Below are 27,159 nucleotides of genomic sequence, written 5' to 3'. Positions count from 1 at the left end.
TCCCCAAGCCGCTCCGAGGCCAGATTTAATTGACTCAGCTCGGCCTTACCCACAACCGCTCGCCACACCGCTGCTTAAAATAAGCTGACGCACCGTAAATTGAACTGCGTAAAAATCGCAAAAAATATTACACGGAGATCTTATGGCAGACACCGTACCGGTGACGTAAAAGACGCAACTGTTTTGCGAACAAAAAAGATTCGCGTGAAGCACGTCACTGCGATTCCGTACCGTCACCGTTTTTTAAACAGCGGTGTGGGGAGCATGCGTCAAAAACGGTACGCATACGACGCGTCACTGCGATTCCGTATCGTGACCGTTTTTTAAGCTGCGGTCTGGTCGCACCTTGTATTGTATTGTATTGTATTGTATTCGGGCGATTTTTCCGCAACTCGACGACTTGCGCCTATTTTGCGAGATATGTTGGGGGTGGGCTAGTCCTGCCAGCCCAGCTCCTCGAGGAATCCTATCAAACCTTTGATGTTGAGTAGGACCTCGGGGAGGTCTCTCGGAGATCCGAGATGTTTAGCCCTGTATGGAGTCACTCCGCTGCATTCCAGCACCACGTGAGAGGCTGTTTCTTCTGTCTCCATGCAACCTCGGCACAGGGGACTGTCTGTGACACCTGTTGTGAAAAGATGTTTGTTAAATAGTCCATGACCTGTTATGACACTGGTTACCATACTCAGTCGGACCTTCCCTAGTTGCAGGAGCGCCCTTGTGAGTTTTCCGTTGATGCCAGGCATGGCTTCTTTTGCCTGTCTGCATCCAGTCTGGTTCAGCCAGTGTTCTGTGTGTAGTTTCCCTGTACGTGCCAGCAGCATTGAGCGTACCTTGCTAAATGGTATCGGAAGAATCGGTTCCGGACCAATCGCCCCCGCATTCGATCCTTGCCTGGCAAGCTCGTCCGCAGCATCGTTACCTCGGGATCCACTGTGTCCCTTGATCCATTGTAGGGTGATCTTATTATTATGACATACCTCCATTAGTCGTTCGTGGCATTCGTGTATAAGTTTGGATGTAACTATATGGCTATTTAGAGCCATTAAGACTGCTCTACTGTCGGAGAGTATGCGGATGGAGGATCCTACTACCTTCCTTGCAGTGATGGCAGCCGCCGCGTTTATGATGCCCATGCACTCAGCTTGGAATACCGAGTTATGGGCTCCTAGCGGAGTGGTGATCGACATGTTCAGGTCTTCTGAGAAGGTTCCAGAGCCCGATCCGCTGTCTGTTTTGGACCCATCAGTGAAGATTCTCAGCTCCCGGGGATTGAGTCCTTCATGATTGTCGTCCTCATATAACAGTATTTTGTATCTTTTATCGAAGATAGCTTGTTTGTGAATCCGGTCCGTGCCTGACCTAAGCACTGGAAATTCGTCATACACCTTTTCCAGGCATTTTGTGTGAAGAGCTCCTGTGATGTTAGACCATATCTTGAGGGTTCGCAACCTTACCGCTGAGAGACTGGCCTCTTGCTGTATGTGTAGGTGCAGCGGTGGAAGGTTTAGCATGACCTCCATGGCTGCAGTCGGGGTAGACCTCGTGCAGCCAGTGGTGGCCGCGCATGCGAGCCTTTGAAGTCTTTGTAGTTTGTCTCGTACGTTGCCTAGGTTTGTTCTTGGCCACCAAACCAGAGCACCGTAACAGTGTAAGGGGCGGATTATCGTCTTATAGAGCCAGAGGGTAATTTTCGGGTTGAGTCCCCACCTCTTACCAATCATCCTTCTGCACTGCCAGAAGACAACTCCCGCCTTGTCTATCCGTTTGTTGATGTGGTTGTTCCAATTGAGTTTATTGTCGAGAGTTAGTCCTAAGTACTTAACTTCATCGGACAGCTGTAGCTCAGTTTGGAAAAGTGTTGGTCTGGTAAAGTTGGTCGCACCTTTATATGGGACAGTCAAAAATTTTTTCGCGATTTCGGAATTGGTCCCATAGTAAAAGTTGTTAAGTATGACCTATAAAGTCGCTGCGCAGAGTATGACTGGTGGTTAAAAGTTCACCCTGTATAAAATTTTTAACTAAAAAGAAATATGTACCTACCTATGATTAAGACGAAAAAAGAGACTAAACGTCGAAGTAAGGTAACATTATTGTGTCTGGTTTTTATAATTGTCATTATAATTTCAGTAATTAAAACCGATACTCTATAAATTCCATTCAATACGTATAGTAACAGTCACCACAGTTTCGACCGGTAAAAGCCAGTTATCGTTACCCATGCGCAAATAAATGAGTGTAGCTTCATTGTTTATTACTCGATCTGTATGTTTTAAGGCTCATTATATTCCTTGATAATGAAGCAATATGTTTTATATTAAACAAAATTTGCGAAATGCTAATATTTACGGAGATTTTTACAAAATAAAAAATAATAATTTTATAAAAAAACTGTTTTTTGTGATTATTTTTTTTCCTATAGGTTTCACGTAAATGTTTGTAGAAAAGCAAATAATATCCATAATATAAGCTATTATTTGACACCTCGATGATTAAAATCGGTTAAGTGGTTTTCGAGATACACCGCCAAAAAGAATAGGTCCGGCCGCCATCTTTGTGACGTCATTACTATCCCCTCCACCATTTTTCCGCTTTACTACCGCATGTACGGTGATCAGGAGAACTGTCCGAACACATTGATACCGGTTGTGGGTAAGGCCGAGCTGAGTCAATTAAATCTGGCCTCGGAGCGGCTTGGCGACCGTACTATTATAGGGGATCCATCACTGGAGCTTTGTGGTCCATGACTGGAGATAAAAAACATAGTTTTAATTTGTTGATTATGTGGAAACGAATTGCAGTATCTTTTGTACAATACGCCTATAGCCTTTTAATACGCTAAGGAGTAGAATTTTTACATGTATCAGGGAAATGTCACAAATGCTACAAATTTGCTCTTAAATGTCCCATGACTGGTGCCGTTACCCTAGTACCTTTTCAAAGGTAATAACACTTGCATAAAAAAATACTAAATTCGAATACAACCTTGGTTTGAACACTATACAATTTTGCAAACAAAGATGTATCCACTTCAAAAAAAAATAGTTAGGGTAATCAACTTTTTTTGCTGACACTCTGCTTAATCAGGTCATAAGTTCTGTCACAAAGGCTGTCTGATAACTGATAAATTGCAATACAAAGCTGTTAATTAAAATTAAAAATATAGCCATGATTTGAAAGCTGGTTTTGTTTTAAATTTAGTTTTAATTTAAGTCACAATTTTATTTATAATCTTTTTATTTTAGGATTGCCATTAGATGCGAATACAGCTGGATTGTGAACAATTATACTATTCAAAAGGAAGTCAGTCACAATGATAATATAGTTAAAAAAAAAATTGTATGAAACTATCTATCCAACAAGTCCATACCAGCATTTAATTCTAGGACGACTTGTTGTTGACTTAATGTAATCCCTTCAAACTAAGGGTATTTTTCAGTAACAGACTTAGATTTTACGCAAGTAGATTTGGTAAAAGATGTACAGTTACCCAGGCAATACATCTTCCACAAGAAATACAAGATACAGTTACACGAAGAACCTAGTGAAGGACTTAACCCGAGAGAGCTGAGAATCTTTACGGATGGATCAAAGACAAGGTCAGGCACTGGCGCGGGAGTATTCTCAGAGGACCTAAACATACATATCTCAACACCACTAGGCGCCCACAACACAGCCTTCCAGGCGGAATGTATGGGCATCATAATGGCAGCACACGCAATCGTCTCAAGGAAAGTAGAGGACTACCCCATCCGCATACTCTCTGACAGTCGGTCAGTACTGCAAGCTCTGCAAAGTTATACTTTGACCTCAGAGCTAATCTACGAATGCCACAAGGCTCTGTCAGAGGTAAGCACCACCACCAGCGTAACTCTGCAGTGGATTAAGGGACACAGCAACTCGCGAGGGAACGATGCAGCCGACATATTGGCGAGAGGTGGCTCGGAACTGAGGGTGGCAGGACCGGAGCCAATCATACCTCTGCCTTATGCCTGGCTCCGGAACATGCTGAGATGCAACACCAAGGTAAAACACCAACAGTACTGGTCTAACCTAGGCACGTGCAGGCAGGCGAAGGAGGCCCTCCCGACAATCGACCCCGGTTTGTCGAGGAGGCTGAGACAGCTGAAGAGGCCACAGCTCCGGCTTTTGACTGGGGCCATAACCGGCCACGCCCCACTAAACAAACACCTATTAACCCTACGTGTTACAGATAGCCCCCTCTGCAGAGCGTGCATGGAGGAGGAGGAGACAGCCGCCCACGTCATTCTTGAATGCCCAGGGGTGGCAGAATACCGGGCACAATACCTCGGTTCCCCGGGGTCTCTCCCAGAAGTCGTCGGCAACATCAAGGGTCTGCTAGGCTTCCTGGTAGAGTTGGGTTGGCAGGAGTAGTGCCGTCAACCCACCATCACGCAAAATAGGCGCGAATTGCGACGTCGATTTGCGGAAACCCAGCACGCGAATACGAATACGAATACGAATACGAACATGTACAGTAGTGTAAAAGAAATACGGTCTATCTGAGGTAGGGAATGTAAACGCTCGAAGTAGATTTATTAATTTATATATTATGTTTTTTTCTTCAACAACAAACTACAGCAATATCGACTAACTCAGATGCTTGCCTTTTTCTGAATGAAATAGCCTGCAGATATTTATTCCTTCAGCAGGGTGTTAGTTCTGAATTCAAATAATCGTTGTCAGTTATCTACAAGACTGAAGGTTTCCAACCTTCACAGTAGCTATAATGTCAGTTCAAGTCACATGAAATATATATCAAAATAAAGATACAAGACCCCGCTTTTGCGTTATAGAAGATTTAAGCATGTTATACATATTATGTTTTTTTCTTCAACAACAAACTACAGCAATATGGACTAACTCAGATGCTTGCCTTTTTCTGAATGAAATCGCCTACAGATATGTATTCCTTCAGCAGGGTGTTAGTTCTGAATTCAAATAATCGTTGACAGTTATCTACAGTTCAAGTCACATGAAATATATATCAAAGATAAAAGTATATAGTGATCAAAATCACCTTAAATAAGCAGCATATTTTTTGATGTAATTTTTTAAATTTTTTTGGGAATATTACCTAGAAATATGCAAAACTACAGCAGCAAATTACTCTAAATGTTATCACCATTAAATAAGCTTTTAAATGTTATGCATTACTTTTTTATCAATAAAAACCTTTGTGACAGAACTTACTAATTGTAACTTTGTACTTCCAAAAGGGACAGTCTCTTTATGATTGTGTCTGAAGTCATAAACATAGAAACATAATACAAGATAAAGTTGATTACCCCTTTCAATAAGAGATTTAAACTTATCTTACAGGGTAATTAAACCTTGGTGTTGGCTTCTTGCTAGATTTTTGACGGGACACCATAGCTGCAATGTGTTGGGTTTCCTGACTTGCTATCGCATCAACATACCATTCCCCATTAATTTGAGTCACTTTGAAACCGGGGACATCAACAAAGAGCCTATCCAGTGTTGAATAACCCAACTTTTTAAATGGTATCCACTCTCCTTGAAGTTCTCGATAATCCCCTGTGGCAATAAAATTACAATCAGTTTATGGCCCTCTCTGTATGGCATTCTGCTGGCATTGCACATATTATTAAATACCCTTATACCAATCCTTGACCAATTTTCATGAAAAAAAGGAAAGTGAAAGGAGCTCAATCTTCCCTAACAATATTTTTGATACACCAACAGCACACAAAAGATACATGGAAATCCATGAACAAGGCATATGTTCGTGAGAGTCAGAATGGCGGGTATACCTAAATAAAATTAAATGATAACCATACCATATTTTTGTACCTACTTTGTACTATTTAGTACCTCCTTTAAAAAAGTTGTACCTCACGGTACTTAAAGTTATCACCAAAAAACAGTACACCCGCCATCCTGACAGTCAGAATGGCGGGTGTACCTAAATAAAAATAATTGTAAAGCATACCATATTTTTGTACCTAATTTGTACTATTTAGTACCTCCATTAAAAAAATTGTACCTCACAGTACGTAAAGTTATCATCAAAAAACAGTACACCCGCCATCCTGACAGTCAGAATGGCGGGTGTACTTTATTACGTTTATTATGTTGCCGTGGTTATTGATAAATTCTATAAAAGCCAAATTTTTGTACCTTTTTTGTACCTTCACATTCAATTATAATATGAGTCATTTTATTTGTGCTTTCCAAGTTTTACTCATTTTATATTTTGCTTGCTATTAAAAGGCGTTATAATTTTTCAAGTTATCTATTTCATTTTTAAGAAAAAACGCTAAGGTACAATTATTTTTATAACGCCAGGATTAAGTACCTTTAATTTTTAATCTGTTAAGTTAATATATGTTCACATTGAAACTACAAAGACTTTCACATATGTTCAGCAGTAGACATGAATAGCTGAGAAGAAGTGCTGATTATGAACTTCCAAAATCTTTCTAATAAATGAAAAATTTGAGCCTTTGACAGGATACATTTTTTGTTACACCATATGCTGTTGATGATTTTAATTCCTCTACCATGCACTTCTCAGAAGACTTTGATAGGATGTTTGAATTTGAACTATAAAAAAAACTATTTTGTACTTACTGTTACATTGTTTGATAGTCAGAGCTCCTTTTACGGAGAGCAATGTGGCCCTAAGTGCCGAAATCACTTGTTCTTTATCTGCCATTTTTGCTAAAATCAATTAATACATATTTAATGGAGATTTCATAATAAAAACACTATAAAGTATGAAGAGAGATGGCCCCAACCGTAAAAAAAATAAAAAATAAAAACAAAAATTAAATAACATTCCAAACACACTGATTTTAATACCCGCAATCGACTTAATATTAACATGAATATAGGGTAATATACACTGTTCTTCTATTTATTATTTTGAAGACATACCTTACTAGAAAATATGTTAGCTGCAGAAAACTGTCAGCGCCGGATTCGGTGTGGTATAACAGGAGAAACAAGTAGCTCACAAAAAAGCCTACATTTCTATTGTACAAATGTTTATTGGATTATGAAAAAACTCCTGAAAAAAAAAGATTTTGACGCGTAAGCAAGAGAAATCAGATGATTTCACCAATTACATGTTTTTTATTATTATTCTAATATCGAGCCAGTATTCTTTCTACATTTTTAGGTATAAATGCAGCAGATTACGTCCTACCTTAGAAATTATTGCAAATTATCTAATTCGGAATCCCAGTACTGCAATCAACCAACAATTTTTATTTCGTAAAGTGGTTAAAGAACGTCGAACGAACGGCGAACAGTCAAGTCAATTTCTCCAACAAAACGTGTTGCAAGGTGAAAAATATATCACCAGATAAAAGCCAGTCCAGACGAAATGATCAAAACGACCGATTTAATCAGAAAATAAATTGTCATGAATCTCCAATTTAATGACCAATTTTAGATTTACGGTGATATTTGATCACTCTAAATTTAAAAGATAGCGATTAGCGTCACCAATTGGTATTCTTGCGTCCGCACTTCCATTTCAGGACAGAAAATGAGCTTGTTAAACCAAACAATACCCTACCCATGATATCCGACTGGTTTGCTGCCAATAATCTAGTACTGAATCCGAGTAAAACGAAATGTATACGGTTCTAGCAAACTCATCTACTGAAAATGTAGTCTCTAATATTACCCTGAACGACGACGATAGCGCCGTGCCGCCTACCATCCCGCAGTGCGTAAACTCCATGACAGAAATCTTATTCATGCAGAGAGATATTTGGTGGGAGTTCCTATCTCTGAACGTTCATATGTCGCGCGGGAAAGACGACATACCAGCACCTGTGCTTAAGCAGTGTGCTCATGAGTTATGTCCCGTGTTAGCGCGCCTTTTCACACTCTCTAGCAAGAAACGGCATGTTCCATCTTCGTGGAAGACGACCCTTGTACACCATGTGCCTAAAAAGGGCGACAGACCCATCGAATTACAGACCTATCACTATTACCTCTCTCCTCTCCAAGGTTATGAAGCGTATAATTAACGCAAAGCACCTGAGATACCCAGAAGAACACAATCTGATCAGCAACAGCGATCAGTATGGTTTTCACCACGGTCGCTCGACTGGTGATGTTCTATTGTATCTCACATACATGTTCTTCGGCCATTGAGAGACTGAGAGTCCAGTCAGTTAGCCTAGATTTAGCGAAGGCGTTCGATCGGGTCTAGCATCGGGGTCTCCTACCGAAGTTACCATCTTATTGCCGGAGCGACTATGCAAATGGAACGCTAGCTTTTTCTCCGGCGGTGAACATTGTTTTTCCTTTAATCCTACAGTGTGGGGTATTGTTGGAAAGGTTTTAACTTCAACAATTTTTTTTTTGACAAAGTGAATATATTCGGAGATAACCGCTCCGAAAGAAAATAAATGTTTCCCCCCCCTGTTTAGCTGTTATTTAGTTATCGCAAAAAGTCTCCCCTTCATATTAAAAAGACGTACATCCACAATTAAACGTTATTACGACATTAAATGGGTCGTTAAAATTATTTGGTATTATCAAGTATTATTCATGCTAGGTACATGAATAATAAACCAGTGTTGCCAGGTGGGCGGAAGAGAATTATCGTACTTGATTGTCAAAATTATCGTACCGATGTAAAAATTATCGTACGCCCAAAAAAAAGGCACTACTCCCAAAATTTCTTGCAAAATACGTCCAATGTATAATCAAAGAATACGCAATTTTCGTCTAAAATTGTTATAGATCCGAACGGTTTACAGGAAATTTCGATATTTTTGACATGAACCAAGGAGCCGAACACCCAAAACTCCCAAAAGGTGCTAATTGTAGCCTATTTTTGAAGGAAACTATCATATTTTGGTTCAAAAACTAGACTTTTTGGGTGGTCGTCCAAGGGCTGAAATTATCGTACATTTGCGTACGATAATGCTCTTTGGAACATACATCGTACCGGAGCCCAAATTATCGTACCAGGGGCGTAGCTACCGGCGTATCTGCCGTATCAATTATACGGGGCCCCCGGGCCACGGGGGCCCCCAACGTGTGTTTTTGTGAGAAATCTTTACCCTTCCTAAGGGCCCCCAAACAAATTTTTATACGGGGCCCCGCCAAGGCTCGCTACGCCACTGTATCGTACGTGTACTATAATTATCGTACGCCTGGCAACACTGTAATAAACTAAAATTTAAGATAATACTCATTCTATTTTTTAACCCCCAACGCAAAAAGAGGGGTGTCGTAGCTTGCAGTAGCTTCCAAACGGATAAATCGATTTATGTTTAGTTTTTTTTTGTGTCATAGATAATTTTATCCCGAGTGTTCTTAGCCATGTTTCATGAAAATCTGTTCAGCCCTTTGAAGATCATCAGCATAGATTTAAAAAGCATAGATGAGTAGTCCGCACATCCTTAGTGAAGCCACTTCAGGGGCGACATTATGTCGCACTCGTTCGAACGGCCAACGGAAATTATATTTTTCGTTATTTTATTCCAAAATATGTTTTTTTAAATAATATTTCAGTTTAATTTTCATTTCATGTAATGATCGATTTAGAAATCCGACACTATAGCGCCAATATTGAACAGAGTCAGCTTATGATGTACCTCATTGTTTGTACACTTGTAAAATGTATTCAAATATAGTATTATTTTCATATTTGTAAAATAAAAATAAAATAGTAAAAGCTTATTTATTTAAACCAGGGACTGAAAAACCGCAAAAGACCGGTAACCTAAAATAAAGGTATCAATTGAATAGGTATCCAAAGCTAAGGGTACCCGAATAAAATCGCAAAAGACCGATACCTAAGATAAGGGTATCAATTGAATAGGTATCCAAAGCTAACGGTACCCGAATAAAATCGCACAAGACCGATACCTAAACTAAGGGTATCAATTGAAAAGCTATAGAACTGTAACGGTACCCGAATAAAATCGCAAACGACCGATACCTACACAAAGGGTATCAATTGAATAGGTATCCAAAGCTAACGGTACCCGAATAAAATCGCACAAGACCGATACCTAAACTAAGGGTATCAATTGAAAAGCTATACAACTGTAACGGTACCCGAATAAATAAAATGTAATAGGTACATTTTTCAAACGGTACCGCTACAGTTGAAAGGGTACCGTACGGTACCGTTTCAAGTAGACTTCTACTTTGGAATCCAAGATGGCGGCTGTGCACTCGTCATAAAAGTCGTCATGGATATCGTTTTGTAAGTTTTAGGGAGTGCAGACTTCGAAAATGGTGACCATTTTGGAATCAAACATGGCGGCCGTGCACTATGTCATTAAATTCGTCATGGATATCGTTTTATAGGTATTAGGGAATGCAGATTTCGAAATTGATGACCATTTTGGAATCCAAGATGGCGGCCGTGCACTCTGTCATAAAAGTCGTCATGGATATCGTTTTATAGGTTTTAGGGAGTGCAGATTTCGAAATTGATGACCATTTTGGAATCCAAGATGGCGGCCGTGCACTCTGTCATAAAAGTCGTCATGGATATCGTTTTATAGGTTTTAGGGAGTGCAGATTTCGAAAATGATGACCATATTGGAATCCAAGATGGCGGCCGTGCATTCTGTCATAAAAGTCGTCATGGATATCGTTTTATAGGTTTTAGGGAGTGAAGATTTCGAAATTGATGACCATTTTGGAATCCAAGATGGCGGCCGTGCATTCTGTCATAAAAGTCGTCATGGATATCGTTTTATAGGTTTTAGGGAGTGCAGATTTCGAAAATGATGACCATTTTGGAATCCAAGATGGCGGCCGTGCATTCTGTCATAAAAGTCGTCATGGATATCGTTTTATAGGTTTTAGGGAGTGCAGATTTCGAAATTGATGACCATTTTAGAATCCAAGATGGCGGCCGTGCACTCTGTCATAAAAGTCGTCATGGATATCGTTTTATAGGTTTTAGGGAGTGCAGATTTCGAAATTGATGACCATTTTAGAATCCAAGATGGCGGCCGTGCATTCTGTCATAAAAGTCGTCATGGATATCGTTTTATAAGTTTTAGGGAGTGCAGATTTCGAAAATGATGACCATTTTGGAATCCAAGATGGCAGCCGTGCGATCTGTCATAAAAGTCGTCATGGATATCGTTTTATAGGTTTTAGGGAGTGCAGATTTCGAAATTGATGACCATTTTGGAATCCAAGATGGCGGCCGTGCATTCTGTCATAAAAGTCGTCATGGATACCGTTTTATAGGTTTTAGGGAGTGCAGATTTCGAAAATGATGACCATTTTGGAATCCAAGATGGCGGCCGTGCACTCTGTCATAAAAGTCGTCATGGATATCGTTTTATAGGTTTTAGGGAGTGCAGATTTCGAAAATGATGACCATTTTGCAATCCAAGATGGCGGCCGTGCACTCTGTCATAAAAGTCGTCATGGATATCGTTTTATAGGTTTTAGGGAGTGCAGATTTATTATGTCCAAAAATTAATCTTAGCTAATTTGGTTGGAAAAATAATTAATTATATTTTTTTTTTTCAAAATCTTTGTATCGCGCGTATCAGAAAAATCGAGTTTTCTCCGAAAATAAAATTTAACCGTAATATCCTGACAGATGATTTTAAAACCAATTATTCTTGATTTTTCCATATAATTAGAATTTTCCTACGGGGTGCACTTTTTTTTTAAATCGATGTAATTTTTAAATTTTTTTTGTATTTTTTTATTGTAATACGGTTATACTTGTTACTTTGACTACAAAAAATTAAGTTGAGTTTTATCGAACCAATAATCTACGCGTAGTGAATTTTTGTTTTAACCAAATGTATGGAGCGTACGAGTAAAACGGTTTTTTTTTTCAAAAATTAAATGTATACCGTAATATCCTTGCAGATGTACCAACCTTGTACTAATTATTAAGGATATTTTGACATAACGCGAACTTTTCTACCGTATGCACTTATTTAATAAAAAATAAAAAAACTTATTTTTTCATGCTGAAATAACTTTTGCTCATTGTTTTAATTAAGTAGATAAATAATAAACACACAAGAGTTACAAGTAGAAAATTGAAAATAAAACCATTACATCCATCATTCACTACGCGTAAGTTATTGGTTCGATCAAACTCAAATTCATTTTTTGCACCCCGTAGGAAAATTCTAATTATGTGGAAAAATCAAGAATAATTGGTTTTAAAATCATCTGTCAGGATATTACGGTTAAATTTTATTTTCGGAGAAAACTCGATTTTTCTGATACGCGCCATACAAAGATTTTGAAAAAAAAATATAACTAATTATTTTTCCAACCAAATTAGCTAAGATTTGAGCTATATGTTTGAGCCTTTTGGGGTGGAAACCCTTGGCCCGTGGGGACCTGGCGCTCACAACATTTTTAAAGAGCTTTCGAAGCGCCTCGTGTAGGCAACGGGTGACAAGAGGGCTGGCTCTTACCTCGCACAACGCATTGGCATTATCGCTGTCCAGCCTTCTAGGCACCTTGCCACAAGGCACCGAGCTGGAGCCAATTTTTTACTTATAACTTTAGTTGTAGTTTTAGTTTTGAATCTTTTTCCTTTTTATCTTTATGTAGTTTTGTTTAAGATATATTTTAATGTAGTTTTTATTTTTTATTTTTAATAATATATTCTTAGACGCTACTTACGATAGATTAATTTTGGGACATAATAAAACCCAACAAAAGCTATTCCAATAAAAAAAGTTCAAATTTAACACTTCGGTTTCTATTTCTATGAAGGCCGATTTTCAGCCCACCGTGCGCCGTTTTGTCACCTAACTAGAGACGGACGGACGGTCATTTTTTGGTAGGTACATGGAGATTGTATTCCTTACGTCCGACTTCCATATTTAAATTGTATCAATTTTATAGTGACATCTGGTGGCGTAGTTTGCATAATCGGAAGTGGACTTTAAGCAAAAGTTAGAGATGTCTCGATTCAATTAATATAAATCGCCTCCATCTTAACTAATGTTAACTACATTTCTAAGTGTCGCCCCATGAGTAAGACTGACACCGACAAGGCCAGAGTTGAAACGCGAGTGCAAGACATTCACCCTGGAATTCGTGGATTTAGAAAAAGTGAAAAGTAAAAGTAAGTTATGTTATATTCATAAAATAGGTCCTCTGGGATCCTCAGATATCGATTTTCATCTCAATCTGAGCTTAAATGCCGAAATCAAAACTGGCGTGCGTTTTCTAAAAATTTGACCTCAGAATCATAATAAAAGTCCTCTGGGATCCTCAGATATCGTTTTTCATCTTAATCGGACCTAAAATGCCGAATTTTAAAATGGCGTGCGTTTTCTAAAAATTTGACCTCAGATTCACAATAAAGGTCCTCTGGGATCCTCAGATATCGATTTTCATCTTAATCTGAGCTTAAATGCCGAAACTTAAAATGGCGTGCGTTTTCTAAAAATTTGAACTCGGAATCATAATAAAGGTCCTCTGGGATCCTCAGATATCGATTTTCATCTCAATCTGAGCTTAAATGCCGAAAACAAAAATGGCGTGCGTTTTGTAAAAATTTGAGCTCGGAATCATAATAAAGGTCCTCTGGGATCCTCAGATATCGATTTTCATCTCAATCTGAGCTTAAATGCCGAAATCAAAAATGGCGTGCGTTTTCAAAAAATTTGACCTCAGAATCATAATAAAGGTCCTCTGGGATCCTCAGATATCGATTTACATCTGAATCTGAGCTTAAATGCCGAAATCAAAAATAGCGTGCGTTTTCTAAAAATTTGACCTCAGAATCATAATAAAGATCCTCTGGGATCCTCGGATATCGTTTTTCATCTCAATCTGAGCTTAAATGCCGAAATTTGAAATGGCGTGCGTTTTCTAAAAAATTGACCTCAGAATCATAATAAAGGTCCTCCGGGATCCTCAGATATCGATTTTCATCTCAATCTGAGCTTAAATGCCGAAATCAAAACTGGCGTGCGTTTTCTAAAAATTTGACCTCAGAATCATAATAAAGGTCCTCTGGGATCCTCAGATATCGATTTTCATCTCAATCTGAGCTTAAATGCCGAAAACAAAACTGGCGTGCGTTTTCTAAAAATTTGACCTCAGAATCATAATAAAGGTCCTCTGGGATCCTCAGATATCGACTTTCATCTCAATCTGAGCTTAAATGCCGAAATCAAAAATGGCGTGCGTTTTCTAAAAATTTGACCTCGGAATCATAATAAAGGTCCTCTGGGATCCTCAGATATCGATTTTCTTCTCAATCTGAGCTTAAATGCCGAAATTTAAAATGGCGTGCGTTTTCTAAAAATTTGACCTCGGAATCATAATAAAGGTCCTCTGGGATCCTCAGATATCGATTTTCATCTCAATCTGAGCTTAAATGCCGAAATCAAAACTGGCGTGCGTTTTCTAAAAATTTGACCTCAGAATCATAATAAAGGTCCTCTGGGATCCTCAGATATCGATTTTCATCTCAATCTGAGCTTAAATGCCGAAATTTAAAATGGCGTGCGTTTTCTAAAAATTTGACCTCGGAATCATTATAAAGGTCCTCTGGGATCCTCAGATATCGATTTTCATCTCAATCTGAGCTTAAATGCCGAAAACAAAAATGGCGTGCGTTTTCTAAAAATTTGACCTCAGAATCATAATAAAGGTCCTCTGGGATCCTCAGATATCGATTTTCATCTCAATCTGAGCTTAAATGCCGAAATTTAAAATGGCGTGCGTTTTATAAGAATTTGACCTCGGAATCATAATAAAGGTCCTCTGGGATCCTCAGATATCGATTTTCATCTCAATCTGAGCTTAAATGCAGAAATCAAAACTGGCGTGCGTTTTCTAAAAATTTGACCTCAGAATCATAATAAAAGTCCTCTGGGATCCTCAGATATCGTTTTTCATCTTAATCGGACCTAAAATGCCGAATTTTAAAATGGCGTGCGTTTTCTAAAAATTTGACCTCAGATTCACAATAAAGGTCCTCTGGGATCCTCAGATATCGATTTTCATCTTAATCTGAGCTTAAATGCCGAAACTTAAAATGGCGTGCGTTTTCTAAAAATTTGACCACGGAAATATAATAAAGGTCCTCTGGGATCCTCAGATATCGATTTTCATCTCAATCTGAGCTTAAATGCCGAAAACAAAACTGGCGTGCGTTTTCTAAAAATTTGACTTCAGAATAATAATAAAGGTCCTCTGGGATCCTCAGATATCGACTTTCATCTCAATCTGAGCTTAAATGCCGAAATCAAAAATGGCGTGCGTTTTCTAAAAATTTGACCTCGGAATCATAATAAAAGTCCTCTGGGATCCTCAGATATCGATTTTCATCTCAATCTGAGCTTAAATGCCGAAAACAAAAATGGCGTGCATTTTCTAAAAATTTGACCTCAGAATCATAATAAAGGTTCTCTGGGATCCTCAGATATCGATTTTCATCTCAATCTGAGCTTAAATGCCAAAATTTAAAATGTCGTGCGTTTTCTAAAAATTTGACCTCGGAATCATAATAAAGGTCCTCTGGGATCCTCAGATATCGATTTTCATCTCAATCTGAGCTTAAATGCCGAAAACAAAAATGGCGTGCGTTTTCTAAAAATTTGACCTCAGAATCATAATAAAGGTCCTCTGGGATCCTCAGATATCGATTTTCATCTCAATCTGAACTTAAATGCCGAAATCAAAAATGGCGTGCGTTTTCTAAAAATTTGACCTCAGAATCATAATAAAGGTCCTCTGGGATCCTCACATATCGATTTTCATCTCAATCTGAGCTTAAATGCCGAAATTTAAAATGGCGTGCGTTTTCTAAAAATTTGACCTCGGAATCATAATAAAGGTCCTCTGGGATCCTCAGATATCGATTTTCATCTCAATCTGAGCTTAAATGCCGAAATCAAAACTGGCGTGCGTTTTCTAAAAATTTGACCTCAGAATCATAATAAAGGTCCTCTGGGATCCTCAGATATCGATTTTCATCTCAATCTGAGCTTAAATGCCGAAATTTAAAATGGCGTGCGTTTTCTAAAAATTTGACCTCGGAATCATTATAAAGGTCCTCTGGGATCCTCAGATATCGATTTTCATCTCAATCTGAGCTTAAATGCCGAAAACAAAAATGGCGTGCGTTTTCTTAAAATTTGACCTCGGAATCATAATAAAGGTCCTCTGGGATCCTCAGATATCGATTTTCATCTCAATCTGAGCTTAAATGCCGAAATTTAAAATGGCGTGCGTTTTCTAAGAATTTGACCTCGGAATCATAATAAAGGTCCTCTGGGATCCTCAGATATCGATTTTCATCTCAATCTGAGCTTAAATGCCGAAAACAAAAATGGCGTGCGTTTTCTAAAAATTTGACCTCAGAATCATAATAAAGGTCCTCTGGGATCCTCAGATATCGATTTTCATCTCAATCTGAGCTTAAATGCCGAAAACAAAAATGGCGTGCGTTTTCTAAAAATTTGACCTCAGAATCATAATAAAGGTCCTCAGGGATCCTCAGATATCGATTTTCATCTCAATCTGAGCTTAAATGCCGAAATTTAAAATGGCGTGCGTTTTCTAAAAATTTGACCTCAGAATCATAATAAAGGTCCTCAGGGATCCTCAGATATCGATTTTCATCTCAATCTGAGCTTAAATGCCGAAATTTAAAATGGCGTGCGTTTTCTAAGAATTTGACCTCGGCATCATAATAAAGGTCCTCAGGGATCCTCAGATATCGATTTTCATCTCAATCTGAGCTTAAATGCCGAAATTTAAAATGGCGTGCGTTTTCTAAGAATTTGACCTCGGCATCATAATAAAGGTCCTCTGGGATCCTCAGATATCGATTTTCATCTCAATCTGAGCTTAAATGCCGAAATCAAAACTGGCGTGCGTTTTCTAAAAATTTGACCTCAGAATCATAATAAAAGTCCTCTGGGATCCTCAGATATCGTTTTTCATCTTAATCGGACCTAAAATGCCGAATTTTAAAATGGCGGCCGTTTTCTAAAAATTTGACCTCAGATTCACAATAAAGGTCCTCTGGGATCCTCAGATATCGATTTTCATCTTAATCTGAGCTTAAATGCCGAAACTTAAAATGGCGTGCGTTTTCTAAAAATTTGACCACGGAAATATAATAAAGGTCCTCTGGGATCCTCAGATATCGATTTTCATCTCAATCTGAGCTTAAATGCCGAAAACAAAACTGGCGTGCGTTTTCTAAAAATTTGACTTCAGAATCATAATAAAGATCCTCTGGGATCCTCAGATATCGACTTTCATCTCAATCTGAGCTTAAATGCCGAAATCAAAAATGGCGTGCGTTTTCTAAAAATTTGACCTCGGAATCATAATAAAGGTCCTCTGGGATCCTCAGATATCGACTTTCATCTCAATCTGAGCTTAAATGCCGAAATTTAAAATGGCGTGCGTTTTCTAAAAATTTGACCTCGGAATCATAATAAAGGTCCTCTGGGATCCTCAGATATCGATTTTCATCTCAATCTGAGCTTAAATGCCGAAATCAAAACTGGCGTGCGTTTTCTAAAAATTTGACCTCAGAATCATAATAAAGGTCCTCTGGGATCCTCAGATATCGATTTTCATCTCAATCTGAGCTTAAATGCCGAAATTTAAAATGGCGTGCGTTTTCTAAAAATTTGACCTCGGAATCATTATAAAGGTCCTCTGGGATCCTCAGATATCGATTTTCATCTCAATCTGAGCTTAAATGCCGAAAACAAAAATGGCGTGCGTTTTCTAAAAATTTGACCTCAGAATCATAATAAAGGTCCTCTGGGATCCTCAGATATCGATTTTCATCTCAATCTGAGCTTAAATGCCGAAATTTAAAATGGCGTGCGTTTTATAAGAATTTGACCTCGGAATCATAATAAAGGTCCTCTGGGATCCTCAGATATCGATTTTCATCTCAATCTGAGCTTAAATGCAGAAATCAAAACTGGCGTGCGTTTTCTAAAAATTTGACCTCAGAATCATAATAAAAGTCCTCTGGGATCCTCAGATATCGTTTTTCATCTTAATCGGACCTAAAATGCCGAATTTTAAAATGGCGTGCGTTTTCTAAAAATTTGACCTCAGATTCACAATAAAGGTCCTCTGGGATCCTCAGATATCGATTTTCATCTTAATCTGAGCTTAAATGCCGAAACTTAAAATGGCGTGCGTTTTCTAAAAATTTGACCACGGAAACATAATAAAGGTCCTCTGGGATCCTCAGATATCGATTTTCATCTCAATCTGAGCTTAAATGCCGAAAACAAAACTGGCGTGCGTTTTCTAAAAATTTGACTTCAGAATAATAATAAAGGTCCTCTGGGATCCTCAGATATCGACTTTCATCTCAATCTGAGCTTAAATGCCGAAATCAAAAATGGCGTGCGTTTTCTAAAAATTTGACCTCGGAATCATAATAAAAGTCCTCTGGGATCCTCAGATATCGATTTTCATCTCAATCTGAGCTTAAATGCCGAAAACAAAAATGGCGTGCATTTTCTAAAAATTTGACCTCAGAATCATAATAAAGGTTCTCTGGGATCCTCAGATATCGATTTTCATCTCAATCTGAGCTTAAATGCCAAAATTTAAAATGTCGTGCGTTTTCTAAAAATTTGACCTCGGAATCATAATAAAGGTCCTCTGGGTTCCTCAGATATCGATTTTCATCTCAATCTGAGCTTAAATGCCGAAAACAAAAATGGCGTGCGTTTTCTAAAAATTTGACCTCAGAATCATAATAAAGGTCCTCTGGGATCCTCAGATATCGATTTTCATCTCAATCTGAACTTAAATGCCGAAATCAAAAATGGCGTGCGTTTTCTAAAAATTTGACCTCAGAATCATAATAAAGGTCCTCTGGGATCCTCAGATATCGATTTTCATTTCAATCTGAGCTTAAATGCCGAAATTTAAAATGGCGTGCGTTTTCTAAAAATTTGACCTCGGAATCATAATAAAGGTCCTCTGGGATCCTCAGATATCGATTTTCATCTCAATCTGAGCTTAAATGCCGAAATCAAAACTGGCGTGCGTTTTCTAAAAATTTGACCTCAGAATCATAATAAAGGTCCTCTGGGATCCTCAGATATCGATTTTCATCTCAATCTGAGCTTAAATGCCGAAATTTAAAATGGCGTGCGTTTTCTAAAAATTTGACCTCGGAATCATTATAAAGGTCCTCTGGGATCCTCAGATATCGATTTTCATCTCAATCTGAGCTTAAATGCCGAAAACAAAAATGGCGTGCGTTTTCTTAAAATTTGACCTCGGAATCATAATAAAGGTCCTCTGGGATCCTCAGATATCGATTTTCATCTCAATCTGAGCTTAAATGCCGAAATTTAAAATGGCGTGCGTTTTCTAAGAATTTGACCTCGGAATCATAATAAAGGTCCTCTGGGATCCTCAGATATCGATTTTCATCTCAATCTGAGCTTAAATGCCGAAAACAAAAATGGCGTGCGTTTTCTAAAAATTTGACCTCAGAATCATAATAAAGGTCCTCTGGGATCCTCAGATATCGATTTTCATCTCAATCTGAGCTTAAATGCCGAAAACAAAAATGGCGTGCGTTTTCTAAAAATTTGACCTCAGAATCATAATAAAGGTCCTCTGGGATCCTCAGATATCGATTTTCATCTCAATCTGAGCTTAAATGCCGAAATTTAAAATGGCGTGCGTTTTCTAAGAATTTGACCTCGGAATCATAATAAAGGTCCTCTGGGATCCTCAGATATCGATTTTCATCTCAATCTGAGCTTAAATGCCGAAATCAAAACTGGCGTGCGTTTTCTAAAAATTTGACCTCAGAATCATAATAAAAGTCCTCTGGGATCCTCAGATATCGTTTTTCATCTTAATCGGACCTAAAATGCCGAATTTTAAAATGGCGGCCGTTTTCTAAAAATTTGACCTCAGATTCACAATAAAGGTCCTCTGGGATCCTCAGATATCGATTTTCATCTTAATCTGAGCTTAAATGCCGAAACTTAAAATGGCGTGCGTTTTCTAAAAATTTGACCTCGGAAACATAATAAAGGTCCTCTGGGATCCTCAGATATCGATTTTCATCTCAATCTGAGCTTAAATGCCGAAAACAAAACTGGCGTGCGTTTTCTAAAAATTTGACTTCAGAATCATAATAAAGATCCTCTGGGATCCTCAGATATCGACTTTCATCTCAATCTGAGCTTAAATGCCGAAATCAAAAATGGCGTGCGTTTTCTAAAAATTTGACCTCGGAATCATAATAAAAGTCCTCTGGGATCCTCAGATATCGATTTTCATCTCAATCTGAGCTTAAATGCCGAAAACAAAAATGGCGTGCATTTTCTAAAAATTTGACCTCAGAATCATAATAAAGGTTCTCTGGGATCCTCAGATATCGATTTTCATCTCAATCTGAGCTTAAATGCCAAAATTTAAAATGTCGTGCGTTTTCTAAAAATTTGACCTCGGAATCATAATAAAGGTCCTCTGGGATCCTCAGATATCGATTTTCATCTCAATCTGAGCTTAAATGCCGAAAACAAAAATGGCGTGCATTTTCTAAAAATTTGACCTCAGAATCATAATAAAGGTCCTCTGGGATCCTCAGATATCGATTTTCATCTCAATCTGAACTTAAATGCCGAAATCAAAAATGGCGTGTTTTTTCTAAAAATTTGACCTCGGAATCATAATAAAGGTCCTCTGGGATCCTCAGATATCGATTTTCATCTCAATCTGAGCTTAAATGCCGAAAACAAAAATGGCGTGCGTTTTCTAAAAATTTGACCTCAGAATCATAATAAAGGTCCTCTGGAATCCTCAGATATCGATTTTCATCTCAATCTGAGCTTAAATGCCGAAAACAAAAATGGCGTGCGTTTTCTAAAAATTTGACCTCAGAATCATAATAAAGGTCCTCTGGGATCCTCAGATATCGATTTTCATCTCAATCTGAGCTTAAATGCCGAAAACAAAAATGGCGTGCGTTTTCTAAAAATTTGACCTCAGAATCATAATAAAGGTCCTCTGGAATCCTCAGATATCGATTTTCATCTCAATCTGAGCTTAAATGCCGAAAACAAAAATGGCGTGCGTTTTCTAAAAATTTGACCTCAGAATCATAATAAAGGTCCTCTGGGATCCTCAGATATCGATTTTCATCTCAATCTGAGCTTAAATGCCGAAATCAAAAATGGCGCGCGTTTTCTAAAAATTTGACCTCGGAATCATAATAAAGGTCCTCTGGGATCCTCAGATATCGATTTTCATCTCAATCTGAGCTTAAAAGCCGAAATTTAAAATGGCGTGCGTTTTCTAAAAATTTGACCTCAGAATCATAATAAAGGTCCTCTGGGATCCTCAGATATCGATTTTCATCTCAATCTGAGCTTAAATGCCGAAATCAAAAATTGCGTGCGTTTTCTAAAAAATTGACCTCGGAATCATAATAAAGGTCCTCTGGGATCCTCAGATATCGATTTTCATCTCAATCTGAGCTTAAATGCCGAAATCAAAAATGGCGTGCGTTTTCTAAAAATTTGACCTCAGAATCATAATAAAGGTCCTCTGGGATCCTCAGATATCGATTTACATCTGAATCTGAGCTTAAATGCCCAAATCCAAGATGGCGGACGATCATTCAAATTGAGTGACCGGTTTGTATTGGGGTATCCGATCGCGTGGCAAGATACTTTTACTTAAGGGTAACGTTTGGACGGAAGCTTGTTTGGATACCCAAAGTATTGATATCGCTTCCGGAATGCTATTTTAACGGTCGGGTACCCTTTCAAAATTGTTTTAAAGTCTAAGGGTACCGTTTGAACGGAAGCTTGTTTGGATACCTAAAGTATTGATACCGCTTCCGTAATGCTATTTCAACGGTCGGGTACCGTTTCAAAATGGTTTTAAAGGTACTTTTATTTAACGGTACCGTTTGGTCGGAAGCTTATTTGGATACCCAAAGCGTTGATATCGGTACCGAAATGCTAGTTTAACGGTCGGGTACCCTTTAAAAAGACCGGTCAAAACCGTTTTTAAGGGTACCTTTTCAGTCCCTGATTTAAACCTTATTGCCAAAAACAGGCGTGGCTCTTCTAGCGATTACGTCGCGTTGTTATTTTTATTGAATTTGTATGCCAATAGGCACGACATCTACCTATGTTGTACAACTAAAATCTTTGAATCTTACAAGTGTATGCGGTCCACGTCCGGACCAATTTTGGTCCCAGCAGTGGATGCCGCGCACCGCTATAGAACGGGTAATTATTGATACATTTTTATTAGGGCTCCGTACCCAAAGGGTAAAACGGGACCCTATTATTAAGACTCCGCTGTCCGTCAAACAGTTGAAATTTTTACAGATGATGTATTACTGTTGCTGCTATAACAACAAATACTAAAAAGTACGGAACCCTCGGTGGGCAATTCCGACTCGCACTTATCCGGTTTTATAGACTAATTTGATAGATTTCGTTTTAAGTATATTACCTATGTATTTGACATTTCCTGCAGTAATGCGGTCGACCGCAGCAATATTGTAATCACACTAAATTTTTGAGGGTTCAATGTAATAATGGAACCCTAAAAAGCTTTTTGTTACAAAATTAAAAATCTACACACTTCGAAATTATTGATAACCAAGTATAAGAATGTTGTTAAAATACCCCTACTCGGGAATAAATAAATACTGGCAACCCGTTTTTGTATACTTGTGTGCAGGGCCGGATTTAGGGGAGGGCAACCGGGACTACAGCCCAGGGGCCTCCACAAAAGAGGGACCCCTAGATAGAGACTTCGGAAAATTTACCATTTTATTTGGAAAATAATTTGGGGCCAGGGGGGGCCTCTACTCCTTTATTGCCCGAGGCCTCCAAACCTCTAAATTCGGCATTGCTTGTGTGCGTTTCTGAGCGTAAGACACGAGCGTCGCACGCACACGTCGGTCGTGTTTCGGCTTCACTTTTGGCTGAGTAGCCGCATGGCGACTATCGGTCTCGGTGTATTATGTCTGTGATCATCAGCTCTTTTCTAGTTGATGAGGGGATCTGACTAACTTCCTTATATCCGATCGATTCGAAATTTGGTATGTACCGCGTTACTTCAATGATATTGAAAGAACATGGTACTAAGGTAGCCATGACTTTAAATATGACATGTTAGGGTAAGGTTTAGATTTCGAAGGTGGGTAATTAAATCTGAATTAAATGGATTCAATTAGGCTCAATTACCACTGCGGTAGAGTAGAAGCGACGCGACGCGTCAATTTTTTAAACTCTTTAGTATACTTACCTACTTTAAAAATCACAAAATAAAAGTAAAATTAAAAGCCCCCGACGGAAAAAGTAAACTCTAAAAAACTAACAAATAATATTTTAAACCTATTATAATTATTTTCGTCACATATACAGGGTGACTGGTAATTCGTCGTATTCCTTCAAGGGGGTTATTCTACAGCTTATTTGGAGTGATTTAAGTCCAGTCAACCAGGGGTCAAAACTCATTGGTTTTCAAGTTATTCAAGATTTTAGATTTTTTTAATAAATACCCGCTTTTTGACCTTTACTTAATTACTTACCAAAGTATCACCCCGGGCAACTTAAAGTCTCAGAAGATAAGAAACTGAAGACAAAGTATGCCTTCGGCGAGTTTAAAACGACACAAACAAGTAAAACAAGTACAAAATTTTGCAAATAAAAGCATCTGAAGTGTATTTTTTTTTTCAAATTACTAAAAAGAACTATTAGGCCACTTTGACTGCTACGATGTATTTGACGCTGACTGTACCTGCTCTGGTATTATTATTTGTAAAAAATGAGCATAAAATGTCATAAATTGTACCTTTTTAGAAAGCTTATGAACTGAGGAAATAAATTCTGTAATTTGTACGCGAAGTGTTATTACTTTTTTTTTAGTTATGCCTTAAAATGTAACAAGATTTGAAAAAAAAATACAAAAACTTCTGACTTCAGATGCTTTTATTTGCAAAATTTTGATATGTTTTGTAATTTTTTTATTATTTTACGTAATCAGTGATTCATTGGCTATTCGGAAAATCTTTTTTTTTATTTGAAAATACGTAGTTTAAAAAAAAATACTAGTTTTAGGTCAAAAAGCGGGTGTTTATTAAAAAAATATTGAATCTTGAATAACTTGAAAACCAATGAGTTTTGACCCCTGGTTGACTGGACGTAAATCACTCCAAATAAGCTGTAGAATAACCCCCTTGAAGGAATACGACGAATTACCAATCACCCTGTATTATGTAAGTTCAAATATTTTTATTTTCCAAGTGTCGTCGCGTCGGGAGACCGCTAAATGAGAAAAACAGGGCCATAACCGAGAAAATCGAAATTCGAAAATTCCTGGAATCTTTCTCTTGTACTGTCACTAAGACGTTACTAGAGTGAAAGAGAAAAATGCCCGTAATTGACGAACTTCGATTTTCGCGGTAGGCTGGAGCCCAGGTGTATTTGCAGATTGCAACAAAAGAATTTACTCCGAAAAATTCGCAAAATCGACACAACCGTCAACATCGTCTGCCCTCACGTGTCTGCCCGCACTCCCGTGCCACACACAAGAGCACGCCGCGCGCGGCATTACGTAGAGCGTAGACTATGCATGAAACTAAGATCGCTCGTACCTAAATGTACTGTTGTAGGATAAACTTTAGCAGTCCCCCGTCGCGACGGCGCTTGGAAAATAAAAATATTCGAACTGTGCCGATAATAATTATAATAGGTTTAAAATATTATTTGTTAGTTTTTTAGAGTTTTTTTTTTGTGTCGTGGGTTTTTAATATTAAATTTCTCTAAACCAGTTTCATTAGCTGTATGTGTACTGCCGTTGACTATTGACAGTTTTAGAACGAAAGAGTAAAAAATGAATAAAAAGTAGGAGGCAATTCCCTAATTTTATATTCTTATTCGGTTATTGCACTCATGTACAATGCATTATGTCTAGGTATTATTGCTATACTTAACTTTTTCATGCTTTAGAGAACAAAATCATTTTAAATTTACTGCTGTTTGCTAAAATATGTTTTTTCATCTACATAGCAATAAATGTTTTCGCTATGGGATATTTATCTTCAGACATGCTAAGTGTCCGATTGGAAGTAAGTCCAAAGGAAAAATCATGGCCATACGTCTTTTACTTTAATTAGGTACTGACTATCCAAATTTGCCTATTTGTTTAACTCTGGTGAAAGGTACCTTTTCATCCCTTGGTAAACAATCTACTATACTAATAGCTCCAGTTTTGCTTATTGTGATGGAAGAGTAACTACGGAACCCTACACTGAGCATGTCCCGACATGCTCTTGGCCGGGTTTTTAACTTTTGGATAAGCAAAGTAATATTTTTTTTTTCATTAATATGCATATATTACCGCAAAGTAACACCCGATTCTATTAATTAATCATTGCTTGTCATTATGATCAACTGCAACACTAAAATATTTATATTAGAAGATAAGGCAATTTTAAATGAAAGAACATTTTGGAACTAAAACTATAATCCTGAAAAAAAAAACACTTAAATAAAGTGACAAAAAGAAAACATTGGCTATTAAAGTACCAATCTAAACATTTGGGTTATTGCAGGACTAAACCAATTTTGTTTGGTGTCATGCTAGGACACCGCCAGTTGTACAGGTAGTACTGCAGATTACCATCACCTATGCCAAATTTCAGTGGCTCCAAGAACTCCTTATTCTCCATCAAGTCCAATGCATTGAAAACATCAAACCCTGAGTTCTTTGCAGTTATCAATGCATCATGCATTAAATCTACCCATGGAGTTTTGGTGGACACATTGTAAAATGCATAAGCAGCTTTCAATGTTTTGTGCACAGGGTGGTAAACTACAGTAGATGGTAGAGTATAATAACTTACAAAGTCTGTAATAGATCCATCGGCAGCTTCCACAACAAAGCTGTCAATAATATCTGGCTGTGGGGTAAACCAGTGCTTAAAGTCCTCCTCATTAAAAATTGGAGTCAAATCAAACTTACTCAAGTAGTTATTCAATAATGGAACAACTTTTTCAGAATCTTGGGGCTCTAATTTCCGAAAACCTGGAGTTTTAGGCAAATCTGGGAGTTTGAAAAGTTTTAGAGTTCTTTGCATGGTCATGTTTCTTGACAGGTGACTAAATTTAATGTCAATTAGTTTTTTTGGGTTGAGGGATCTATGCCAATAGCGGCATGTAGCAATTGGTTTAGGCAGCACAATTCCAGCCGTATAGACACCTTGGAATATCCCCGTCAAGTTAACTCGCCTAGTTATCTCCCTGATAAGAACCGGAGCCACTCTTTTAGCACGGAGCTTTTTGTGCACACAAAGAAAGTTTATTTCGACAACAGTTTGCACATGGTCATAGATCCTCAACTGGGCAGGGATAGCGGAAATAAAGCCCACCAATCTTCCAGACTTAACAACACGCACACCACAGTGCCAATCCATCCTCCAACCAGGAGGCTGAAGTGCCCACTTGAGGAAATCCGTTTGATAGTCGAAGCGAAACATACAGTCATCATCTTCTACGTAATTTTCATTTAGCAATGTGTACAATTCCTTTAAAACCAAAGGCTCATTTAAGTTTAAGGTATCCCAATTAAAGCCATCAGGTAGAGTGTAAGGTTCCGCTCTTATATCCTCTGGTGACTTGGGTGGTTCGATAGGTTCATTAGAAACAATTTTTTCATCCATTTTGGGGACGGGCTGAGTAGACCAAAACTGGTATGACTTGTGGAGAGCTTCCTCAGTTGTCTTAGCTGGTTTCTGTTGTAGATTAAGGACGTCCATTGCCATTTTTAAATCTTTGATAGATATGTTTTGGTGAACGTCACCAGAACTGGGCACGGCCACTATCCCGTCAGCGGCGGAACTTGACCCGCCGTGGTCACCATCTCCTCCACTACGCTTTTTCTTGTTCTTATTCTTCTTTTTAGGTTTGACGTCATTGTCCTTGTGAAGTTCAGTAGAGTGTGATGCATTATTATCATCCATTGTACAGAATACTCAGATAATAATTAATTTAAAGATGACTAATAGAAATCACGATATCGTGGGTTAATTTTTTTGTGGCAAATTGACAATGTCATACTGAACTGAATTGCTATTGCCATACTAAAAAAATAAAAATATTAAGTAGTAACCAGGCGGGACAACGTTTCGCAAAA

The 27,159-nt window shown here is 38.1% G+C and overlaps 2 protein-coding genes across 3 annotated transcripts in view; both read right to left on the bottom strand.

The window, feature by feature from the left end:
• LOC133519002 (tudor domain-containing protein 7) overlaps positions 1-7,340 on the bottom strand; it is a 51,091-nt gene extending 43,751 nt beyond the window's left edge. Inside the window, exons 1-4 of one of the 2 annotated variants that reach the window (XM_061852841.1) lie at positions 7,193-7,340; positions 6,922-7,054; positions 6,616-6,705; positions 5,342-5,559 (exon numbers count right to left, since the gene is read on the bottom strand). In XM_061852841.1, the coding sequence (XP_061708825.1) occupies positions 5,342-5,559; positions 6,616-6,700 (303 nt within the window). In that variant the 5' untranslated portion in view covers positions 6,701-6,705; positions 6,922-7,054; positions 7,193-7,340. Of the gene's footprint in view, positions 1-5,341; positions 5,560-6,615; positions 6,813-6,921; positions 7,055-7,192 lie in introns of those variants that run through there. The other variant, XM_061852842.1, reaches the window with a different exon arrangement.
• Positions 7,341-24,876: 17,536 nt separating this feature from the next.
• On the bottom strand, positions 24,877-27,093 carry LOC133519000 (glycylpeptide N-tetradecanoyltransferase 2-like). The gene has a single exon (XM_061852837.1). The coding sequence runs from the start codon at positions 26,984-26,986 to the stop codon at positions 25,571-25,573; it is 1,416 nt and encodes a 471-aa protein (XP_061708821.1). The 5' UTR covers positions 26,987-27,093; the 3' UTR covers positions 24,877-25,570.
• Between the last annotated feature and the right edge of the window lie 66 nt (positions 27,094-27,159).

This window comes from Cydia pomonella, chromosome 6 (genome assembly GCF_033807575.1).
Source record: "Cydia pomonella isolate Wapato2018A chromosome 6, ilCydPomo1, whole genome shotgun sequence".
Classification (NCBI taxonomy): Eukaryota; Metazoa; Arthropoda; class Insecta; order Lepidoptera; family Tortricidae; genus Cydia; species Cydia pomonella.
Note: the sequence above shows the minus strand (reverse complement) of the source record. Positions and strands in the feature narration are given on the sequence as shown.

Excerpts from the sequence above, each read along its gene's own strand:
- LOC133519000 (XM_061852837.1), bottom strand. The coding sequence starts at position 26,986 with ATGGATGATAATAATGCATCACACTCTACTGAACTTCACAAGGACAAT.